Source organism: Gigantopelta aegis, unplaced genomic scaffold (assembly GCF_016097555.1).
Source record: "Gigantopelta aegis isolate Gae_Host unplaced genomic scaffold, Gae_host_genome ctg2786_pilon_pilon, whole genome shotgun sequence".
Taxonomy (NCBI): domain Eukaryota; kingdom Metazoa; phylum Mollusca; class Gastropoda; order Neomphalida; family Peltospiridae; genus Gigantopelta; species Gigantopelta aegis.
Genome location: NW_024533037.1, coordinates 19,979 through 45,527, shown reverse-complemented (window position 1 = coordinate 45,527; position 25,549 = coordinate 19,979). Strand labels below are relative to the sequence as shown.

Genomic DNA, 25,549 nt, shown 5'->3' with positions numbered 1-25,549 from the left:
TATCTAATGTAATATCTAATACATTACCCAATATATATCCAATGTAATATCTAATACTGGTACCTAATACATTACCCAATATATTATCCAATGTAATATCTAATACATTACCCAATATATTATCCAATGTAATATCTAATACTGGTACCTAATACATTACCCAATATTATCCATGTAATATCTAATGCTGGTACCTAATACATTACCCATATATATTATACAGTGTAATATCTAATGTAATATCTAATACATTACCCAATATATTATCCAATGTAATATAATGCTGGTACCTAATACATTACCCAATATATTATCCAATGTAATATCTAATACATTACCCAATATATTATCCAATGTAATATCTAATACTGGTACCTAATACATTACCCAATATATTATCCAATGTAATATCTATACTGGTACCTAATACATTACCCAATATATTATCCCATGTAATATCTAATACTGGTACCTAATACATTACCCAATATATTATCCAATGTAATATCTAATACATTACCCAATATATTATCCAATGTAATATCTAATACTGGTACCTAATACATACCCAATATATTATCCAATGTAATATCTAATGCTGGTACCTAATACATTACCCATATATATTATACAGTGTAATATCAATGTAATATCTAATACATTACCCAATATATATCCAATGTAATATCTAATGCTGGTACCTAATACATTACCCAATATATTATCCAAGAATATCTAATACATTACCCAATATATTATCCAAGTAATAAATACTGGTACCTAATACATTACCCAATATATTATCCAATGTAATATCTAATACTGGTACCTAATACATTACCCAATATTATCCAATGTAATATCTAATACATTACCCAATATATTATCCAATGTAATATCTAATACTGGTACCTAATACATTACCCAATATATTATCAAGGTAATATCTAATACTGGTACCTATACATTACCCAATAATTATCCAATGTAATATCTAATACCCCCAATATATTATCCAATGTAATATCTAATACTGGTACCTAATACATTACCCAATATATTATCCAATGTAATATCTAATGTAATATCTAATACATTACCCAATATATTACCTAATGCAATGCCCTAATTGAATTATCTAATACAATACCCAATGTGCTAACCCAATGCAATATCCAATTGAATTACCTAATATAAAACCTACCCAATAGTTACCTCAAGTTTACATAGAAATCCCACACAAACATTTTTGGTAACTGTGGGATTATTTTGAAACAACTTTTAGTTATAGTTCCTGTGTCATTATAGGTTTTCTAATCACAAATAAATCATTATAGTATATTTTAGGACTTTTTAACTGTTTTAGTTTCCACAAGTTATGTCATCTAATTCAGAAAGAAAATGAGTACATTTATTTATTAGAATTCTTAATGCTTCAAGAACAAGAGTATCAGCAGAAAGAGCTCCAGTGGATTCTACTGAGTCTAGAGAGAGAGAGAGAGAGGAGAGAGAGAGAGAGAGAGAGAGAGAGAGGAGAGAGAGGACAGAGAGACAGAGAGACAGACAGAGAGACAGAGAGACAGAGACAGAGGAGAGAGAGAGACAGAGAGAGAGAGAGAGAGAGACAGAGAGACAGAGAGAGAGACAGAGAGGGAGGGAGGGAGAGAAATCAAACACACTGATGAATTTGTACATTCCTAGACAGCAGGTGAAATAGAGTCTAATTTTATGACTCCTAAAAAGACTAATCTAATCAAAAATAATAACATTGTTATCTCTATTGCCAAATATCTGCATGTTTCATATTACAAGACACTGCACTTACATATAAAGTGATCCCTAACACGAGATAACTCTACGCATTCCTTCAAGTCCTAGACATGTAATGAGACTTAGCATTAATAACACATTATATTGATAACCTCATGTCTTAAAACTTCTCTACTGCAAGAATCTTTACGAGGATTAGATACAAATGCCCTTTTTGACCTGAATTAAGAAGAATTGAAGAGATGAACAAAAGGAAGACAAAACAACACAAAACCTATTTCCTTACTTACCAGCAACATCTTGTACTTTTATGACACCTTTAGGAAAACACATTGCCAATTTGTCAGCCAGTGGTCCAACTACTGGTTTAGTTAAAGTTATTTCCGGCAACAGTCGATATGAAGCAGTAGCTATTTAAAAACAATTAATATACTAAAGATATAATTATAATTGACTATACCAACTGGTGAAAATTTGGTATGATCTTTACCAATGCCTTTAACACAAATTAATCTAAGATCTATTTCTTGTCCTGGGCGGAGCTTAGCAATTAAGATATCATTCTCAACAGGACGAATATCATGTACTGAAAACTAAATGGAGAGAGAGAGAGAGAGTCATTCCAAAGATAACCCATATTAATACTATACCATTTTATCTTGTTCATCTATTGGAACCCATTTCATGTCATCTGTAGTAACTACATCCAAACTAAAAGGGCCACGCCTACATTATCAAATATACCTCTATGACACTGGTAGAGTTCATTGGGGTCTTCTGAATCTTGAGGTGCTTTAGGATTACGAGTACATTTTACTTTCAACTTAAACTCAAGCATATGTTGAGATGAAGGCTCTGGAAATGGTGTTCCTTCTTCCTCTAAAATAAAGACAAAATTTGAGCATTACAAACTGTGAAATGACGTTCTTACGAGGAGGAAGAAAAGAGAATTTACGAGGATCTGCAAATATTGGAATGAGTCCCATCCGATGGGCTAAAACCTAATGTTAATAGAGTTTCACATGTATTATTATATCCATGTACGTGTACATGTACCTCATCCTGGATAATGGATGTATTATTATGAATATGTACTTTCTCAATTGCCATCGTAGGAACCTTGAAAAATTATTTAATATTTATAGAGTTAGTTACAATGCAAACATACCTCAGCAATGAGAACACGACGAATAGCATTAGCAATAGCAGCATCTAATCTGACCATATCAAATTCAGCTGTAGCATAACTAAGACTAACAATGTCAACATGGAATTTCTAAGAGAAAAGGCCAGTGACATTTATGCATATATCATTCTCAGTGTGAATAGAGTATATCTACCTCCTTAAATTTATCAATATTCCAGGAGTCGTCACAGCCAGGATAGCTACCTGGTGAGTCAGTACTCTGTGCCTATTCAAGAATAAGATACTATATAATTAACTATTTATAACTGACATTTTCTACAATATGAGTTTACTATATAATTAACTATTTATAACTGACATTTCTACAATATGAGTTTTGAGTCGAATCTTAGATCTCTCCATCTCTACCACGTGGATGCTTGAGGACTATGAATATTAATGAGTTATGAATAATAAACAGTGAAGTTGCACAAAAAATGGCTAGACCAGTAAAAAGAAAAAAATCCATTTGGTGATGAGATTCCACGACAATTAAAAATCCATGTTGGTCCTAAAGAATTAGCAGACAAAGACGAGATGGATAGAATATATGGTAAGAAGAATTAACCGCCATTCTATAATGACCACACCCCATTCTTTTAGCTCTAACTAAAGCTTTGCTATTCAAAGGAGCCAATCCAGATGTATCTTCACAACGACTTCAAGCAGTTGGTGGTATGAATGGATTTGTTTAATGGCGCACACAAATTAATTTTAAAGTCTCCTTTAAAGGGAGGGAAGGCCCCACGTCAATATTGTACCCATTGTGACGTGACGGGACAAGGAGCTAACAGAGTGAGATGTACTGACTGTGACCGTTGGGTCTGTATGTTCTGTCATCGGTCTTGTATTGTCTGCAGACAAAATTATTGTCAGTTTTGTTCTGTCCTTAAGTAAGATATGACATTGTATGTATTATAGTTATAAATTAGTTATAATTCTCTTAATTTTTATTGTTTTTAATTATTATCTCTATTTTTTAGTTATGAGGAATCAGATGTCAGATCATTCTGTTTAAACTGTTTGGCTACCACTCACTAAAAACTCTTCAAATTTTGTCACTCCTTCGTCAAACTACCTTATAATAAAAGATTATCACTTCTATTTCTGTGTCGTCCAAGTACACACACACTACCTCTGACTATAATATAAATTATAGAACTTAATTCTTTATTACAAGAGTTAAAATAGTGTTTAAATATATCTATATAATATAATTAGTGTTGTAATACATGTAATATTAATGTCGACTGCTTTACCCAATAACTTATACAAAGAATTATGCTGCTAGTAATATTTTATCTACATTAATTCAGGTTTGTATCAAAAATATGGATTGATGATCCAATCTAATTTTACTCATAGTATAATTATGATAGATGATGAATGATACATGATGTATTTAGGAAGTGTGAGTTTTACACATGCCACAACTCCAGCTACCTAGGGAGGGGTTAAAAATAATACTATTATGGAATTGATCAGACCTTCTGGAGCTTCTTTCATTGGTGGCTTAAGACAATACATATGATAACCTCGATCACAATCATCACAAAATAAGAGTTGATCCTAAAGTTTAAGAACCAGGATTGTAAGTTTGGGAATGAGACTTCAGTATTATGTCGTACTTACATCATTGTCTGATTTTCCACATAAAGAACAAGATTTACATTCAATACATTGCCATCTGTAAGTCAAAACAACAGCTGCAAGAGTTGGAGAGAACTGAAGACAAGAAGGATGAGCTAAAGAGAAATAAGATAGAGAGTAAACAGACTCACTAACATACCTGATCGACCACAGTCGGCACATGACACCATTTTCTCTGGTTTCCCTAATTTTGATTTAAATCATCATCTCCAAGACAAAAATCGCAATACGGATTACGTTTCTTAACAACAGGGGCCTCCTCTGGTTTAGCCCCTCCCCCACCTAATGCACTAATTCCTCCTGACGTCACTACCAATGAGGGTTTCTCTATTGTCAATATAGACTCCCCAGCATGATACTGAGTTTGATGGGCTTTTAATGAGGCTTGCGTTTTATAACGACGATTACAAGCAGTGCATGCATAAGGTTTTTCCTTTTCTGGATCTCGAGTGGTTTTCTGAGGTGCTGTAATAGTACGAGTACGTGTAGTAATCTAAACAAATTGTGAAAAAATTTGTAGAATTTTATTCTAAAATAAGACACCTTTCTCTTTTTTTGAGTCGTTTCTCTTCCTCTGAGTCATATTCATCAATAAAATCCATGTCTTTATCACTTTCGTCTTCATTCATTTCAGAACTGATAGGTGACTCCATAGTTACTCTTGATGTATTTGTTGTGACACCACCTACCAAAACATAATATTACTTGATAATTCTCTTTACAAGAGTTGTACATGTGTATATTGAAATGTTTCTACGTACTCTCATCTCGTTTCAAACCAGCAAGGCGAGAACTCCTTTTGGTTACTACACCCCCTTCAACTGATTGCACAAGACCAGCTGATCCTGCTGTTCCATTGGTAGGTTCTGATGTTTCAGACAATGCTATGAAATTATTTAATAGGATTATTATAATTAAAATGAAAATGGAATACTTTTCTTAATTGGTTGTGGGAGTGGTGTAGCTGTTTCAAGGCGCCAACGACGTGGAGGGTAGCTATAAATTTGACCTGGTAGATTGCCCACCATACGCTCGTGTTTTCCCCTCCATAAACGGCAATCTTTGTTATCATGAAAAATTATGATATAAATTAGTTAAAAAAAAACCATTACCTTTCTGTGCTATGCCAGTTTGAGCATCAATGTAAGGTAACCTTGATGTTCTCTCTCTGATTACCTGTGCATTGTACAATACAACATTGTCTAGAGCCTCCTTGTAGAAAGTACTGCATTGAATGAATGCAATAATGTATAATGAAGTGAAAATCTTACCTGTCCGACCATTTAACTTGTTCTACACTCTTAGGTTCATCAGCGAGTGCCATTAGCCGGAGAAGGTGTCCTTCAATTTTTAACCCTTTTACTCAATTGAGTCAATTCTGGTCCTGGTCCACGCATGCGCAAAACTATAATATGTGAGAATTATAGCGATACATACTTGTATCGCCAACACAGTTAGCAATTGCTATGTTTGTGGTATCCTCCAGTGTCTGCTGAACCACCCTATTTTTTTAGGATTCCTGTAATCAACCAGCAAACATGCATGTTGTGAATGTACAAAGTCAGGTGTAATATTTAAAGTTAAAAACATTTAAATTAATACAACTTATACTGTCACACAGGTGAGGAGTATGTTTACTGAGTCTGAGGGTATTACTAAACCTATACAAAAGGTACAGGTATAGCAATGGTACAAAAACATTTTGTCAGAATCTCTTGTTCAAACTCTATCAAGTAAAAGAGAAAAATACAATAAATATCAGAGTTTATTATTGAAAACAGATATGCATGAATCATTTGTTCCTGATAGATACCAAGATGCTCATAAGTATTACGTTCAACTAGTCAATAATATATTGAACAGGGTAAGAAGAGAATTCACCTTCAGGATTTGATTTTTGATGAGTTAGATAATTCAGACAATATTGTAGACTATATTTGTGAAGGGTAGACACCTATAATAAGTTTAATATAATATAAATTTAGGTATGGAAGCTGTGGTGAATCTCTTCAAACTATTAATATAACAAAATATGCCAACCTTTCTTTTGTATTCACATAACAAAGTCTTCAACATCGTTGTGCTTATAACTTATATACTTGTCTTCTCTTGATGTACTATATATTTACATTGTAATTTAAAGCTTAAATTTATGCCACCACTTCTTATAAAATTGAGACATAAGATTATGGATGTCAATTTTTGTATTAACTGTAGTGTTATATAAACAGTCTTAGGTTGACCCTATATAATTAGCTAATAATAGCTACAACAAGATAAGTCAACAGCCATTAGTGGGAGAAAGTTATACAAATATACTTGTCTGGAGCACTCGAGGAACTAAAGGGGCTGTTATAAATTTAGATAGAAAGAACAAAAGATAATGAAGAAGATTGTTTAGGTAATTTTTTATCTTTAAGCCTTAGTTTAACCATATAGTTATCGTTAATGAGATTCATAGGCGAGCACAGCGCGCCCCCACAAGAGCATGAAGACAAAATCTGACGTACATATAAAAAGAAACTGAAGCAGTCATGAGTGCCAGTGTGTTGTGGGCCAGCGTTCTGCAATGCATCAGACCTCTGAGATGGTTACCAGCATACTCTACGGAGTATCCGAAAGGCCGACTAGGATAGGGCTGGTAGTCTCCCTTTAAACGAGATGAGGCTGGTGTATTTGTGGTTCCCGGTTCCTGAATGCGACATTCCCTAAGAGCTGGAATCCCGTACGGCTGGTTTAAGTTAGGGCGACGCTCCAGCCAGGATTACCTCGCGAAGACGAGGGTTACCAAGCCAGGTGGCGGTCCCAGCTAGCAATAGCAGGGAATCCTGGAGCCTAAGTGGAAGCCTGAGTGGGTGAGCGAGTAGGAATCGTTTGGGCAACACACAAGGGTTTTTTTATAAATTATAATTCTATTTAACATAATTTTTTTGTTTTATTAAATCCTGATATTGAGAATCAAATAAAAAAAATTTAAGACATGATATCAAAAATACAAAAGAGTTAATAACATCAGTTCATTATGATTGAAGTCATAATACCAGACCACTAATGGTAATAATATGCATAGATTTTATTTTTTAGGAGCAATTAATATTCACATTATTTTATATTTTAAAATGTCTATGGAGCCTGTAAAGAAACACCATACTTTAATGTAAAATTAATAACCTTTTTTGTGTTACTTTTTATTTATGAAATAAATATATTCACATATATTTGCTGCTCATTTTTGCTGGTCAGGCTTGGAGATAGTAAAAAGAAATTATAGATTTCATCTCTTGATAGTATGATATTACAATTACAATAAGAGACAATAAATATAAACATGTACATATTTATTTGTACATGTACATTTATTTAAGTAACAACTCAAAATAAGTTAAGGTTCTACTTACAGTGAGGTTGTCATTGATAACAGTTGTATACTTCCACCTACTCACAAAAAAACACTTAATTATATAGAACTTATAGATGTACCCTCATTGCACTCATCTTTTATGCATTAAGTTCTGTGTAGACAGTCAGACAAATAGTGTTGATAGTTTAGATGTATCTTACATGTATGTATAGTTGTCTGCTTGTGTCAAAATATTTGTGACAATATTGTGGCTCAGAACTGTGTAGATTATCCATGACAAGTATGAACAAGAACTGTTAGGGTTTTATAAGCTACAACTTTATTAATATCATCCCATAATGTGATTTACAGAAGGTGTAAAAATAGCCTTGTTTACCCTAAGTGACTTTAGGTGGCATTAGCTCTGTTAGATCCTGACCAGCAGATCATGAAAACAGATCAACCTAACATTGAGACATTGACATTTTCAAAACAAATGGTTTAGCCACCTATCCAATATTTTTAAACTAAGGGTTAGTTGCCCAGACCACTTAAGTTTCAGACTAAAATTGTCATGACATATCTATTAACAGATGAGTGCATCCATAAAATAATGACTAATAAGAAAAAACAGACTCCATATTTAAACAGACTACTTCTTCAGTCTCTGTTGTTCTAACTGGTTCCATAAATACTTAAGACTAACAGATAAATTCCCAGATAGGGATAATTTCGTTGATAAAGGTTGCGCCATTTCTAATAGATTCGGACGTTGTGTTTCACCAGTTCCTGTCCAATTGAGAAGAGCTTGGAAAAAATTAACCCACATCACACGATCTAACATCCTGTATACAAAACAACAGTACATCTTCAATGGATTGGATATAAACAGAATTTGGTGATACCTTGTGGGTAGTTTCTTGGTTGATAAAGACCAGATACTGGATGTTTACATATTTCCATGTAATCAAAATGTAAAAGAACATGTACAGTACCAGCAATGCCATGTAAATCAGTCTATTAAAACAAATTGTATAAAACTTAGTATATAAATTCATTCTATATAGATGCTATTATGAAACAGGATTCAACCTTATTACCTGCCAAGTCCATGGTTCATTGTTTAGCATTTGAATACACTGAAATGAGTCAGTGTCACATGATCCGATAAATTGAGTACCACGAGGAAATGCCTGGATATCTATGGCACGACCAAAGTCAAGCAGACATAAACCACACCCCTTAATTGTACTTGTACCTTTGTTTGATCTACAACAAAAGAAATGTGTAATCTTGCATGATATTAGATTTGACAACTATCCTAAATATAGTAACATGTGTTACTATTTATAGTACACTATGAAACATTAAAAAAAATAAAGATTTCATAAATTTTTCTTACAAGACTTTTCGGAGATCTCGTAGCATAATGTTATCAGGTTTTATATCAGCATGTATAATACCACAATTATGCAAAGCATCTGCTAGTTGTACTAACTCCAATACATAATACAAGAGAAACGGCTCTGTCAACTTTTTTCCAAGAGTACGACAAGTATTAACTAAATCCTATATAGAGAAAATAAAGAAGACAATGTGTGAAATATGTAAGAACTTATCAATAATTCATCTATGTTTTCTAGATTCATCCATCCATTTTAAAGATATCCTTTATACAACTTACCAACAAGGTCCCATAAGGATAATAATCATATATCATAATACTAGCATTATTATATAGTTGAACAGTGTCTATACTCATATAGCAATGTGTCTAAAACACAACAGGATCATGTAATGACATATTTTATAATGATACATACCAAATATAACAAATCATTTGCTTGTAATCTCTTGTGTAATTCCTCTGTAATGGCCACCTCCCACAAAAAGGGAGGATTCTGGATCTAGGAAAAAAATTATAGAACATTTAATTAAGCGAGTGGTGGAGACCTAATTATTCCTCTCATTAAACTGGATTACTCAAACAACTTATATTAAGGACACTTAGCCTCATCAAATTATATGTACATGTACTATAGACTGTTATTGTGTTAATGGTACCTTTATATTGAGGCTATGTCTACTTATAATACTTACCTTTAATGCTTTCTTTTCTTCATCTATACCAGTGACTGTATAAACTGTAGCAAACCCTCCTTTTGCTATCTTGGTGGTTATAGTGTATGTTGAACCAGATAAAGGGATTGTGTGACCAATTGTCATTCTGGGACAAGAGGAGGGGCTACGATGAACGGGTGTGGTTGTGACTGGAAGAGATTGTAGCATGAACTCAATAGTTTCAGTGACAAAAGGGTTAATTTGACGTTTAGAGTTCATAGCGCCACAGTCTCTTAAAACTTGAAGTTCTATTAAGATAATAATGTTATTAATATTATTATTCACTCGTTAAATTACCAGGAGCTTCCTCTTCATCATGGTATTGACTGGCACTTGAAATATTGGATGTTCTACTAAAATTAGATAGTTTACTATAAATGTTAGCTGAACTCCCACTAGAAGAGCTAGTATAGGTACTTCGTGATTCTTCTTGAATGGGGTCAAGTTTTTGGAGGTGCCATTGCTGAGGTGGTATATAGTCCTTAATTATTTTAGGATCATCTCTCAATGGAAGCTGATACATAGCTGATTGGAGATCAGGAAATGATATTGTTGATTCAAGTTGTATAGCAGTGATATTTGGTGCATCGAGTGCTACAAGAAATAATAAAAATGTTATAGAATATTTGAAAAGTGTTAAGTGAATTTACCTACTGGTTTACCAGAGGGTGTGCTGGTGTGATCGTTACTAAGAAATTGAGGATTAACTGTTTGATCAGCATAGGGTTCTTGAGGTGACTTAAAGTTGTCAGACGATGAAGGGTTAATGAGAGAAAAGGGCGGAGTTTCCTTTGTTTCTTTCTTGGGTGATTGTACTTGAGGCATATTATGATAGGAGATTGAGGAGCAGTCAGTCGTTAACAAGCTAACTTCTTCAAATACATTAAATGATTCTGCTCCAATTTTTGAGTGATGCCTACTGGTGGTGTTGATTCCAGATGTGTTTCTGCTACAATCTTGAGGAATAACACTCATGGCTTTTCTTTGAACCAAGGTTCTAATAGAGACAACAGTAGATTATAACATAATTATAAATGCTTACCTTGATATATTACTAGGTGGATTTATAGAAGGTTCATCATAAACACTAAATGATTCAACTTCATTTTTTGACTGGTTACTAGATAAAACATTGACTATTCCCGAAGCATTTCTACTAAGATCATGAGGGATTATACCAAGTGCTTTCCTCTGCCCAATTGGTCTAGAAGAGAGATAATATAATATATAGACATTACAACTTTACTTTGATAGAGGTGGATTATTGAAGCATTGTTAATACTTGGTTCATCATAAACACTAAATGATTCAACTTCTTTTGATTGGTGACCAGACGAAGTCTTAAACATTACTGAAGCATTTTTGCTTTGATCTTGAGAGATAACACCAAGTGGCTTCCTTGCTACCATTGGTCTATATCAACAATAACATAAGTACAACTATTAACTACAGTTATACCTTGTAGTATGATGAGGTAGATTTATGGAAGCAATGCTTGGTTCATCATAAACACTGAATGATTCAACTTCTCCTTTTGACTGGTAATGTGGTAATCTAGATGTGTCATTTCTACTAAGATCATGAGGGATTATACCAAGTGCTTTCCTCTGCCCAATTGGTCTAGAAGAGAGATAATATAATATATAGACATTACAATTTTACTTTGATAGAGGTGGATTTTATTGAAGCATTGTTAATACTTGGTTCATCATAAACACTAAATGATTCAACTTCTTTTGATTGGTGAGCAGATGAAGTCTCAAACATTACTGAAGCATTTTTGCTTTGATCTTGAGAGATAACACCAAGTGGCTTCCTTGCTACCATTGGTCTATATCAAACAATAATATAACTACAACTATTAACTACAGTTATACCTTGTAGTATGATGAGGTAGATTTATGGAAGAAATGCTTGGTTCATCATAAACACTGAATGATTCAACTTCTCCTTTTGATAGGTGATCAGATGAAGGTTTAAACATTACTGAAGCATTTTTGCTTTGATCTTGAGAGATAACCAAGTGGTATTCTTTGCACCAGGGAGAGTTTATTTGCACAAGAGGTCTAGAGAAGAGAGAGTTTATAAGAGAAATCTGAAGTACACACTACTTTGATGCTATAGTCTGAGGAGGATTTAATGAGGCATTACTCGGTTCATCAAAAACACTAAATGATGAAGGATCATTAATAGAAGTGGCCATTGAACCATCAATACATTCAGACTCATGACGACTTGGCAATCTAACATGTCATATACAATGAGGAAGAGATCATTACAAAGTCAGTTAATATACCTCTCATCATCACACCATAGCGATTACTAAACTGCGCTTCAAAAACCTGCTGTTCCTGTGTCAATAGAATCTTGTCTTCACAGTCTAATTTTACCTGCGGACAACGACCACGCCCTCCTCTGTCATCTAACAATTGTCCCCCTGAAACAATGAACTAACACTGTCTGCTTCACTAAAACTTAGTTTAGTTATCATTGATGCGATACCATGCCAACTAGATATTAGGAAGTGCATGTAAATTAATGACTTACTTCCTACATATTTACACAGTTACATGTAAATATAACATGTGTTGAAACAAAAATCGAGAGTATCTTGCTCTGATGTATGTTTGTACATGTACACGTACAAACGTACATGTAAATATATACATATACATGTAGGTGGTATTGTTCATATAAGGGGATTATCATATACTCTACCTGTATGAACTCATAGCTGATATGTCATCTGAGGTACTAGGTGTGAAGTGGTATAGTGTCTTCTCTGTTTCAGGAGGAGGTAAGTTCTCTTTTTCCATAAAGTTCTTGAGTTGTAGATATAACTGTTGCTGGTTTAAGATGATGGGGTACGTCTTGTTGATCCAAGACTTTGTAGTCCATCTGGTGATAATAACATACCCAGTTTTATTAAACAAAAAAATATTTACAGTCTACACAATCTCTGTAACATTATCATTTACTAACTTGGTCTTTGGGTATAACAGCATTTTCTTTTGTTTTTATATTATCTAAACTATCAACGTTACCATCTAAAAAATATATTATATACATGTACACAGGATCTTATTCCATTATCAGCTATACTCATGCTGTAAGGGGGCGGAGTCATGCTTAATATACCTTTTAAGTCAGGCTTTTGCATCAATTGGAGAACCTTCTTTCCTTTTTCTACTGAAGGTACTACAGGTACATTGAGTGTAATATTAACAGGACATGCTTCTGTCATGTCCATATCACAAGTATTGTCCTCCTCTTGTGGCGGCTGACACTGGTATTTCTCTTGTCTGGCTCGGATCATCTCCAATTGGAATTCTGTGCTGTCATTCTCACCATATGGATAAACCAATGTCTTCGGATACATTGGAATCTGTTGTAAACCCGCTTTACTAAGTGTGAACTAAATAAAAGTTGTGAATCATCCTCATTAAAGTACCTTTTTTCAGCCATTTCTCTTTCTTGAAAAGTCCGCGCGTATTGCAATTATGCGCATGCGCACTTCCTGACTTATCACAATAAACTTATATCAGCAGAATTTTTAATATAGATTGTACTATAATTGGTGTTGTTTTAGTAAAATACGCAAAAAAATACCCTGACCTGAAGACATCAATGAGATAATTTACTTGTGTTTATATAACTATGAATTATAAACTTTACATCACCATGTCCGGTCTAGATGGTCATATGAATATTGCTACTGTTACATCATTGTCATAATGACAACCTTTGGTGTTGTATTATACTACTCCAGAAATGACTAGAAGTACAGAGTACATCCAGTTTCAATGATGAATACTTTTTAACTTTAATACAGACTATAGTCTGTAAACTCATAACAATCTCTGGAGATTAAAATGTTTTGCAGTGGGAGATTAGTAGTAGTAATTCCTAGCTTAATTTACTCCTGAGAAATGGAAAAACAATCCCTTTGTGAATTGTGATGCTCAATTACGCTATACTGTACTGCACTATAGCCTTGACACAACACAGTAATGAACCATTAATTTTCTATATAATCCAGTCCAAAGTTCATAGCAATCATTTAGATGTGAATTCTCAACAAAACTATTAAAATATAGCATCATGTACACTTTCTATTTTAGTACATATGATTACATGATTTACACATTTTGTGCAAAAGGAGGGTTTGATTTTCACTTAACATTTGCGTAAGTATTATGTAACACTAGCTACACTTAAAGCATGACTTACATCAAGTGAATAACATTACAAAATGTTCAAATAGCTTTCAGTACTTACAATGTGTGCTTTATCTTATGCCCCAGTATTGTACTGAGATGTGATTGTCTCAGGAAATATATTATACTTCGGAGAATGAAGTATCACATCTGCATGGCATTTATTTAACTCAAAATAGCTACTTATCAGCACTTACAAAAATATAATAAATAATAATTTCTAAAAGTATTTTAAAATGTAGCACATAAGTGTTAAATTTACCCCCACAAAACGTCTGAACACAAACGTCCAGAATACGTTTCTAACAGATATAATAGACTTATACTACTTATATAGGACCGATCCTATATATAAGGAATTATAATTATTACATTTTAATAACTTTAATATTAATGAGGCGTATCCGCGAATGTTTTTGCCCTATAAGAAGAGGAGGAGTGTTCACTTTTGTGATTCCGTTATTAAAGTAGCTAGCACATACAGGAAGAGAGACTACACAACCAAGTATTCAATCTGATGGTATCCGCAGATATAGAGTGAGTCTAACTACAAGATTTTTATATAGTACGCGATTTTATTCAGGTGAGAATATCAGTTAAAATACGATACGCGCTATGCTACAAGGCGACCACCACCTCCTGAACAAAGTGTCAGTGTAAAAAAGGCTCATGGAAATGCTCTTGGATGACATCTTGAGTTCATGCCTTGGATTCAGCTCTTCCTGTCCGCTCTAAGCGACAGCACACCAACAATCCCTTAGCTAAATCACTTTACCTACAGAGGCCAAGAAGTCAAGCAAACTGAAGTTACCAGATCTCCTCGCCCCTTCCTCTAGACACAGAAAGAGATCAGATTCAGATGATAGTCCTACATCACCATCTTCTCCACGTCGTTGGACACCTAATCTAGTTCGCAAGAAAAAATTACGGTTCGTGGTGAAAGTCAAGTCAAAAGCGCTGATAGCTCACCTTCACCAAGCTTTGATAATGATGATTGCAATCATAGTAAAACTATCAACCATTGCCTTTAGAAACAACTCCAGTGGACTCTTTACCAGGTCAATTGAATGTCAAACAAAGCCGGAATGTACCCTTAATTATGGTATCACCTGAGGATGAAGATGGAGGAATGTTTCGAAAAACATCACAATGCAGCCACCTCTCAGCTGCTTTCATCCACAGTCACTTCAGTGGTCTTAGTAAGCACAACATGAATAACATGTTCATATAATTTTTTTTAGTTATTTACATAATAATGATTAACTAGTTTACATACTCTACAGTAAATATTTCACCTCAATGTCTTTATATTACTGTGTGCCTTTAATTTACAGTATAGGAGTCTCTTGTCACCTAGTGGAGACGAAGATTTGTTATCTGATCAAAATCTCCTCTCTCTCCTTTGTCCAATGCCAGCAGCATCAATGGAAGTCGAGAAAATGTAACTATGTTTGAAGATGACACGCTATCATCATCATCTCCGCCGGGAACTGATGGTGAAACTGATTATATTAGATGCAGATTTCCCTCCTAGTAGCCCATCCCACTATCCATCAATGCAGCATGCGCTCTGACAATACCTACACCTGCTGGAGGAGGCAAAGAGAAAACAACAACTCAACAAAAGAAAAAGGTATGTGTTAGCTTTCAAGAATGACACTTTTAATTTGTAAAATAATGTAGTTTTAGTTGTGATTCACAGCCAACAAAATATCTTGTCAATGTTCAATAAAGTAATCAAGTTACATTATCACATATCTGTTAAAAAATGTGCTGACCAGCTATAACAACTTCCCTTTTAAGCTTTATCAACTTCCCTTTTTAAATCTCCCAACTAGAAAGGGATTGTAATATTCATCAAGTTTCATCATCCTTTTCACATATGAATAATAACCAAACTCTTTTGGGAAAACTTTGCAATCTAATTGCTGAGTGTGTTTTTATTATAATTATTGAGAGAGTAGCTCAATTTAAAATTTCACTGTTTACTGTAATGTCTGGTTGTCATGAGCAACAAGTGACAACAGTAACTAATAAGAAGTTGACTGATAGCTTTCATGTCCTCCCTATGTTGTCTTTTACCTCAATTATCAATGATTTTGTAACTTCCTGTTAAGTTTGGCATATATGTCAATGCTGATCATCAACACATTGCATATAAGGACCTACTGTAAATAAGAAGTTTTGTTTTTGGATTAAATATCTGTTTGATTTCATTTCTCATTTATAATATTTTAGTTCCATATATCAACATAGCTCTTTGTCATTTTACGTTGTATTACGTAAATGGCTTCAAAGAATGAGTCATGCTTTCCTAAGCTTTCACCTGCTAGCCTTCTATGTGTGTCTTTCCTTACTAGTTATCAAAGTTCCTTATTGATTTTAATCGTGTCAGTCAGTTATTATATGCAAGTTCTGTCTTTTAGCTTTCAATGTTAGAATTGGTACTTTCACAGGAAATATTATATCCTTTTGTATGCCTATTGTGTGTGTGTGTGTGTGTTATCATTATGTTCTTAGTATCCCCTAACAGTTTGTTTTCAATATCATAATATATACAATGTACATACTGTTTAAATTTGTTTACCAGATAATATGCATATAATTAACGTGTTGCTGGTTATCAGTTAATTCTCAGCATTAAGTGTTTCGTAGTTTACATATCTGTGATGTCTTAAGAAAGGTATTTTAGCTGTATATATTAACCCTTTATGCGATTGTTCTTTTATGTCCTTATAAATTGACAATTGGATAGGAAGTTCAACTCCCTTTGAATGATATTTTTGTTATCATTGTTAATATTTCACAATTGTTTACTTCCTTAAAAACTATTAACAATATTCATGTGTTTAGTGGCACACACAAAATTAGTCTAAAATTCACAATAACAGTAATCTCATGGGTAAAATTATTGTGAATATAGTTTTTGATATGCTAAGTAAACATGCTTTCAACTCTCTCTCTCTCTCTCTCTCTCTCCTAACTCAAGAAATGGGCTGTTATCAGAAAAGCAGTCCAGTGGTCTCCATTTGTACAAGTATATCGTAAGAAGTACCCCTGGGTCCAGTTAGCAGGACACCAAGGTGAGAGTAACTATATAAACTAATGAAAGTTGTAGTACTTCTGACTTGTAAATGGGCAGGAAATGTTCTAAGACTGTTCACAACATGTAGTTATTTAAACACTACATGATCTTGTGTGTAGTATTACAAGTAGTAAACATGCTGCTTATCACACACCTGTGTGCTATTATATACTCTCTCTCTCTCTCTCCTCAGGTAATTTCAGTCCTGGTCAAGAAAATGGTACTATAATAAAGAAATCGTCTGCAGATGAGGCTAGAGAGCATTGAGACTTTTAAATGGATGATATTCTGAGACCTTTTGTTCCTGAATATAGAAGAGAATTTACCAAAGAAGACTCAGAATGTATCCTCATTCATTAGTTGTTTGTTTATAAGGAACTACCTCATACTATGTGGTAACTCTTTGTATGCCCTCCTTCCTCCTGATCTAAGAGACAGAGGTTAACTATCCTCCATTGTTGTCTTTATCAATTTTCCCACATCCCAAATACCTAACCACACCCACACAATTAATTAGCTATTTAGATTATTTGAAGTACACTGAGGTACAATATTGTAGGATGAGTAATTAGTCTGTCTATTTACACTCCCTTTTGAAGTAGTACTATAATCAACATTCTTGAAATATATAAAGATTATAGTACATATTATTATTTTTGTGGTTACATAAATCATTTGTTTTTTACTCTAATATGTTAATGTTTAAATGATTGGCATGTTTTAATTGAATTGTCTAATGTTAAGCACTCGCGTATCCATTTATATCTGTCCATTGATTGATTATATATCCATTTCCCTTAACTGGAACAGTATATATTGAAATGGCTGATTTATTGCGTGATTTTGATAATCCATCTGTAATGGATATTAAATGGGAACCAGGTTAGAGGAATTGACTCTTGAAATGTACCGATAATCCTTCTCTCTCTCTCGCATCTCTCTCTCTCTCTCTCTCTCTCTCCCCTCTCTCCTCTCTCTCTCTCTCTCTCTCTCTCTCTCTCTCCCTCTCTCTCTCTCTCTCTTAAGGACTTAGTTAGAAGATGAACTCACTAAAGCAAGTGTCAAAGAAGTCCTTAGACCAGTAAGTATACATTAATTTGTATAGTCTTTCTTAATAATGTAATTTAGTAAAGTATGTTGAATTTCTTGGAACAAGTATATAAACAAAGGTGAGATTTCTGTTTATAGTAATCTTTATTTTAGCATTCCATTAATATGATACTATGTATATATAAACACTATATTAGTGTCTTAGTACAGAGGATGTTTGTATGTATTATGAACATAAATATTTTGGCATCAAACAGTGAAATAAGTAGAGGAGGTGTTCCCTTTGAAAATCTAAGATTAAACAATACACTAATAAGTATTAATATAAGGTCTGAGGATGACCCCTTAATAAAGTGGTTTAATACGTTGTAAGATAATTATGTGACACGAGGAAATGTTTATATATCAATTTTAATTGATATAAGTAGAGGAGGTGTTCCTTTTGAAATCTAAGATTAAACAATACACTAATAAGTATTAATATAAGCTCTGAGGATGACCCTTAATAAAGTGGTTTTAATACGTTGTAAGATAATTATGTGACACGAGGAAATGTTTATATATCAATTTAATTGATATAAGTAGAGGAGGTGTTCCTTTTGAAAATCTAAGATTAAACAATACACTAATAAGTATTAATATAAGCTCTGAGGATGACCCTTATAAAGTGGTTTAATACGTTGTAAATAATTATGTGACATGAGGAAATGTTTATATATCAATTTTAATTGATATAAGTAGAGGAGGTGTTCCTTTTGAAAATCTAAATTAAACAATACACTAATAAGTATTAATATAAGCTCTGAGGATGACCCTAATAAAGTGGTTTAATACGTTGTAAGATAATTATGTGACATGAGGAAATGTTTATATATCAATTTTAATTGATATAAGTAGAGGAGGGTGTTCCTTTGAAAATCTAAGATTAAACAATACACTAATAAGTATTAATATAAAGCTCTGAGGATGACCCTTAATAAAGTGGTTTAATACGTTGTAAGATAATTATGTGACATGAGGAAATGTTTATATATCATTTTAATTGATATAAGTAGAGAGGAGGTGTTCCTTTTGAAAATCTAAAATTAAACAATACACTAATAAGTATTAATATAAGCTCTGAGGATGACCCTTAATAAAGTGGTTTTAATACGTTGTAAGATAATTATGTGACATGAGGAAATGTTTATATATCAATTTTAATTGATATAAGTAGAGGAGGTGTTCCTTTTGAAAAATCTAAAATTAAACAATACACTAATAAGTATTAATATAAGCTCTGAGGATGACCCTTAATAAAGTGGTTTAATACGTTGTAAGATAATTATGTGACATGAGGAAATGTTTATATATCAATTTTAATTGATATAAGTAGAGGAGGTGTTCCTTTTGAAAATCTAAAATAAACAATACACTAATAAGTATTAATATAAGCTCTGAGGATGACCCTTAATAAAGTGGTTTAATACGTTGTAAGATAATTATGTGACATGAGGAAATGTTTATATATCAATTTTAATTGATATAAGTAGAGGAGGTGTTCCCTTTGAAAATCTAAGATTAAACAATACACTAATAAGTATTAATATAAGCTCTGAGGATGACCCTTAATAAAGTGGTTTAATACGTTGTAAGATAATTATGTGACATGAGGAAATGTTTATATATCCATTTTAATTTCAATTATGTTTCATATATATTAGGATATGTATGATAAAATGATAGCAGTTGATCCCAATGAACCAACAGAAGCTGAACATGCAGCTAAAGCCATTACCAAACCACGTTACATGCAATGGAGAGAAACACTCTCTTCAACAGCCACTCTAGGTTTTAGAATTGAAGGCATTAAGGTATAGAATATACATATATATGTCATGTTGACCACACAATTACACCATTTAGCATGTCTAAGGACAAGCCATTGAGGGACGAATTTAAGACAGTACGCTGTCGAGAGAGGGTATGTCCATCATCATTTGAGGAAGTTTATAAAGAGCAATGAAAAAAACAAAAAAAATTCATGTCAAGGTTGGTGGTGATTTTACAGACTCCACCCCTTATTATATCTCCATATTACAGTGTAAAATGTTAGATCAATTGAAACAAGTTCGTAGTGCTCTTGAAAAAATCTGTCTTTTTCTTACAACATGAGGTAATAATGACATATTATGGTACATGTATACATGTGACTTTAATGTAGATACATACATACATTAAATTACATGTATCTTATTTTATTTTAGGTAATTGGGAGTTCCTTATTATTTGTATATGACTCCAATAATCAAGCTAGAGTTAGTATAATTGACTTGGTAAGACCATTCTCTCTTCCTGACGGATGCCAAAAGTTGATCATCGACGAAACTGGGAGGAGGGTAACCACGAACGTATGGTTATCTCTTTGGTCTTGACAATCTGATTGACATTTGGGAGACACTATAACACACAAACTTTCCTGTCGTGTATCTCTGCTTGTGTTATCGTAGGGTTTCAATTTTTTCAACTCATTTTTTCTCCTTTATTGACACACATATATTATATATATCATATAATTATTTTAATTCTGAAATAATTTTGTATAAATGATTCCTTTCATTTAAATTGTTGAAAACTCATCACATATTGAGTAAATGTAGTGGTACACTGTTGAATAAAAAATACCTTTACTTTTATGATCACATGACAATCATGTGACATTATCATCGTACATCATCAAATTATAGTTGTCATAAATTTTCATGAACATTGGTCGACATTCTATACACACACACTAGCCTTAGTACAGAGGAGAAAGGCACCGGACATTTTCCTGTAAAGCAAAAAGATGAAATTATACCTGCCTTAGGGACATTCTAATCATTATTAGGGAACTAGCTCCACCCATACTAATACTTAAGTGTATTATTAGTTAATGTCTGCATTAAGGACATGTCTAACCATCATAAAAGACAATTTAGCAGATGGGTGCAGTCAAGAGAGAGAGATAGAGGTATCACAAATATTACCTGTGTAACGAATATGTTTCTTCAGGGGGCGGAGTCAGTCTGTGTTCTAATAGAACAGGTATCAATTTATGAATTCGTTGTGTTGTTTTTGTCCTTTGAAATCAAAGGCTCTATCTTGACTAAATGGTTCCCAAGAATCATGACAGCATTCAACGTGCGCCTGTATCATCACCTACACATATATTGATAGGAAAACAACTTGATATGATAGACTGATTTTGTATACATAGATACATTAGTCATGTTTCATTTACAACTAAACGATACTAAAAAAATAACAACAACTAAAACATACCATTATAAAAAAAACAGTCCATAATAATGTACATGTCATACATGTAGTATATACTGTATGTCCCTTGAGAGAACAGAACTTTGATAATATGTTTTGTTTACCTTAGACTCATATCCAGTAAGGAATTGTAATGCTTTAGAGCTTTTTTATTACTTGGTTTATATCTCCCATTGTGGGACCCATATATTATCTAATATCAAATTGTCAATTAAAATTAGAATTAACTAGAGAATCATGGATACATTACTTTAAGATATTCATCAGTAAAGTATTTGGGAAAATGTCTGCTAGCCACCAAAATCAGTAAATAAATCTGTAGAAGAGAGAGAGCGAGAGAGAGAGAGAGAGAGAGAGAGAGAGGAGAAGAGAGAAGGAGAGAGGATGGAAAACAGATAAATTAGACATTTTCCTACTTTATTTGAGACTCATTGAAGTAAAAATTAGACCAATTTACATTCATCCACTCTATCTGAGTTTTTAAAAATTAGACCAATTTGGAACTGAACCTCAAAACAATTCTCTTAAACACAATTCAATATTCTGCTAGCAATCTATAAGAGAGTCATTATATGTAACACTCTTCCTCATACTAACATTATCCTTTGTATTTTGTGGTAGAGACACACATTTGTCTAAAGGAATCCCTTCCACTAATTCTGTCGTCAAGACACGTTTGGTCGTTAACTCTGGAATTACTTGAGTACACCAAATCCAGGTCTATCAGCAAGTAATTCTCTACAAAAGAGTTAAATTTAATAATATTTAACCCTATAATAACTACCTAAATTTAGTGCAGTAGGTAGCGAGTAGCTTCACGAATATAGTCAGTTTCCCAGGCCAACTCTTTCCTTGCCACCTCAACGACAGCATCAATAAATAAACCTAGTCATAAGACATTTAGTAAATTAAAATGGGAGGAGCTTTACCAGGGGGGCAAAAGGTCCCATAATTTGAGGACACACCCATAAGATTATTGATATCACTGTCAATGCTTTGGGCCACACCTGGATACTATAACAAAGGTTCTAGTAATATTCAAACAGAGGGGGCACACAATCCTTACTTGAATTTTCATAGCTATTTCAGTTCCATCATGAAGGCAAGCTCGATGAACTTGACCTATGGACGCTGCAGCCAAAGGGTGAGGATCAAATTCTTTTAATTTCTTTGACCAGTCTGGTCCTAATTCTTCTATGAGAACTTTCTAAAGGAAAACACACAATAACTTAACAACACAACAGTGCACATACCTCCATTTGCCATGATGGCATAAAATCTGCATTATTCCGTACCCGTTCAAATATCTCTTGAATTGGTCAGGAATGAGACTGTTATCTACAAATTACACAATATGACATCATTATGACATCATCATGTGCAAACCTTGCAAGCTAATTATCTGACCAATCTTTAAAGCAGCACCTCGGACACGACATAAAGTGCTGACTATGCGTTCTATATTAGCTTGAGTCAAGATAGGGCTTTTACCCACAGCTAAAGAATCTTCAAGAAACCCAAAGTTCTCCGAGCTACCTCTGCAGCTGTACCAAGGCCAAGACCAGCTGCTAACCCTAGAAGTGGGTGTGACTAGTTATTGCATCATGTATATGTACCTCCAAAGTTGACCCCATTCTCCCAACTCGAGAGGCAGGTACACGCCTTTCTTTAGCCTTATAGTCACATGATAAGCATGTGACATTAGCATGTTAGTGATAATAACTAACCTGTCTATTTTTAACCCTTTCTGTAGTACTTTCATCGACTGTTATATCATTATTGACCTGATGATGTAATGACATAGTATGAAACCCGTCCGTCTATTAATACTATTGATTGAAACATCATTAGAAGTGATGGATCTGTTACTATTATTAGTAACAGTAGTGTTGTCATGACGACCATTTGTACCAGCGTTATATTGAACTCCTTCATTGTAGAACTCCCAGTCTGTAGAGTTGATGTCATCAAATGGTGGAAAATCAGGTATATCTAAGTCTTGTTCGGTTTTTGTCCATTTCTCCATTACATTAGTATATGCTGACATAATGAACTGATGTATTGCTGTATGAAGAGTTTTTGTGAGACGTGACGAACTTCAGCAATAGTGGTTGAGCTGCCAGCAGTCACCACTTGACGTATACCGTTTAATATACCTAGTAAATCTCTACTTGCCATAGTATCACAGGTAGTGGTTTGTACTGGTTACATAACATGTGTGTGCGTGGTGCATTAATTAGAATAGGAGCTGATTGTCTGCTTTACCTTCTGCGCATGCTCAAAGCTTCTGTCACATAAAGCTGGTGTGCCCAATTAATATTAAATTTCTTTTTCATAAAACAATTGAAAAGAAAGGTAAAGTTCGAAAATAATTACAAATATAATAAATATGAAAAGATAAAAATGCTAAAATAGTAATAAGAAGGTTATGATAATTTTTAATGTACAATGTTTCTTCTTCCTCTATATAGAATGGAAGCAACTCCAGAAATCTTCAAGTGCTGGTATCCTATCTCACACATACCCCTCTCACCCGAGTATCAAGTACGAAAACAAGCAGAGGATTATCTGGTGTCCGTGGAAACACTCAAAACTATCCCATGCTCCTTCTCCAACTAACAGATAGTGAACAAGTGGAGCCTCACATACGCCAAGCTGCCAGCATTATGTTCAAAAATTTTGTTAAACGTAACTGGCGGGTTATTGATGGACAAAGGTAAACAAAATGCTGATGTTGATCGCCAACTGATTAAAAAGCACATAATTGGTCTCATGTTAAAAACCCCGAGGCCATACAAAAACAGCTTAGTGATGCAAATTACCATAATTGGGAGGAAGATTTCCCAAACAATTGGCCAGGTTTAATGGATGAAATGGTTAATCATTTCAAATCAGGAGATTTTTCATGCTATCAATGGAGTCCTACGGACAGCGCATTCGCTGACTAAGCGCTAATCGTTATGAATTCCAGTCACAAGAATTATGGTCTGTGATCAAAGTAGTTCTAGATGGACTTGCCTCTCCACTTACAGACCTCCTAAATCAACAATGCAACTTGCTTCAGCCAATACTCAAAACCCATCAGCTTTAAAAAGTTCTATTTAGCTTCACTTCTTTTCATCTCCAAGATATTTTACAGTCTAACATACCAGAGCTACCAGATCATTTTGCTGACAAGCACTCGAGCCTGGATGGCCCATTTTCATACTCTCCTCACAACAAATAACAAATTACTAGAAAAGATGATGATGAAGAATCGGGGCCTCTGGAGATGATTAAATCTCAAATATGTGCCATTTCAGGTATGTTAGCTCAGAAGTATGATGAAGACTTCTCTCCTTATCTTCCAAAATATGTTGAATCAGTTTGGAGTCTTCTTGTCACTACTGATGCTCGTCCAAAACATGACATGCTCGTTAGTACTCTGCCATTGAGTTTTTAGCATCAGTTATTGAGCGTCCGAGTTATCAGAACTTGTTTGCTGATGAAGCAACTCTGCGTAACATTTGTGAGAAACGTCATAGTCCCTAATATGAAGTTTCGAGAGTCTGATGAAGAACTCTTTGAGGACAATCCTGAGGAGTATCTGCGAAGAGATTTAGAACGGTTCTGATATTGGTACACGTCGACACTCGGCTTCGAATCTAATCAGAGGATTATGTCGTTATTTTGAAGGGCCTATTACTACCATCTTCTCAGCTTACATATCTGCTATGTTACAGGAATATCCAGAATCCTGCAAAGAGTTGGAAAAGTACGGGATATACAGCTCTTTTTTTGATAACAGACGCTAGCAACACGTACTAAAACCTCACGTCATGGCATTACAC

General features: G+C 33.8%; 1 protein-coding gene across 1 annotated transcript; it reads right to left on the bottom strand.

Moving 5' to 3' along the window:
• Positions 1–1,805: 1,805 nt before the first annotated feature.
• LOC121391663 lies at positions 1,806–23,745 on the bottom strand. The gene is made up of 15 exons (XM_041523215.1): positions 23,602–23,745; positions 22,786–22,926; positions 13,206–13,482; positions 12,364–12,504; positions 10,047–10,216; positions 3,111–3,182; positions 2,939–3,046; positions 2,827–2,889; positions 2,702–2,771; positions 2,515–2,649; positions 2,421–2,470; positions 2,231–2,363; positions 2,057–2,180; positions 1,923–1,989; positions 1,806–1,874 (listed from the first exon to the last, which is right to left on the bottom strand). The coding sequence occupies exons 1-15, from the start codon at positions 23,743–23,745 to the stop codon at positions 1,806–1,808; spliced, it is 1,764 nt and encodes a 587-aa protein (XP_041379149.1).
• Positions 23,746–25,549: the final 1,804 nt, after the last annotated feature.

Bases quoted from the DNA above. Each gene is read 5' to 3' on its own strand.
- LOC121391663 (XM_041523215.1), bottom strand. From the start codon at position 23,745: ATGGAGAAATGGACAAAAACCGAACAAGACTTAGATATACCTGATTTT. The intron at 2,650-2,701 runs GTAAGAACGTCA...TCTTTATTTTAG, and splicing joins ATTCTCTTTTCTTCCTCCTC to AGGAAGAAGGAACACCATTT. The intron at 1,875-1,922 runs GTTATCAATATA...TTACATGTCTAG, and splicing joins GAGAAGTTTTAAGACATGAG to GACTTGAAGGAATGCGTAGA.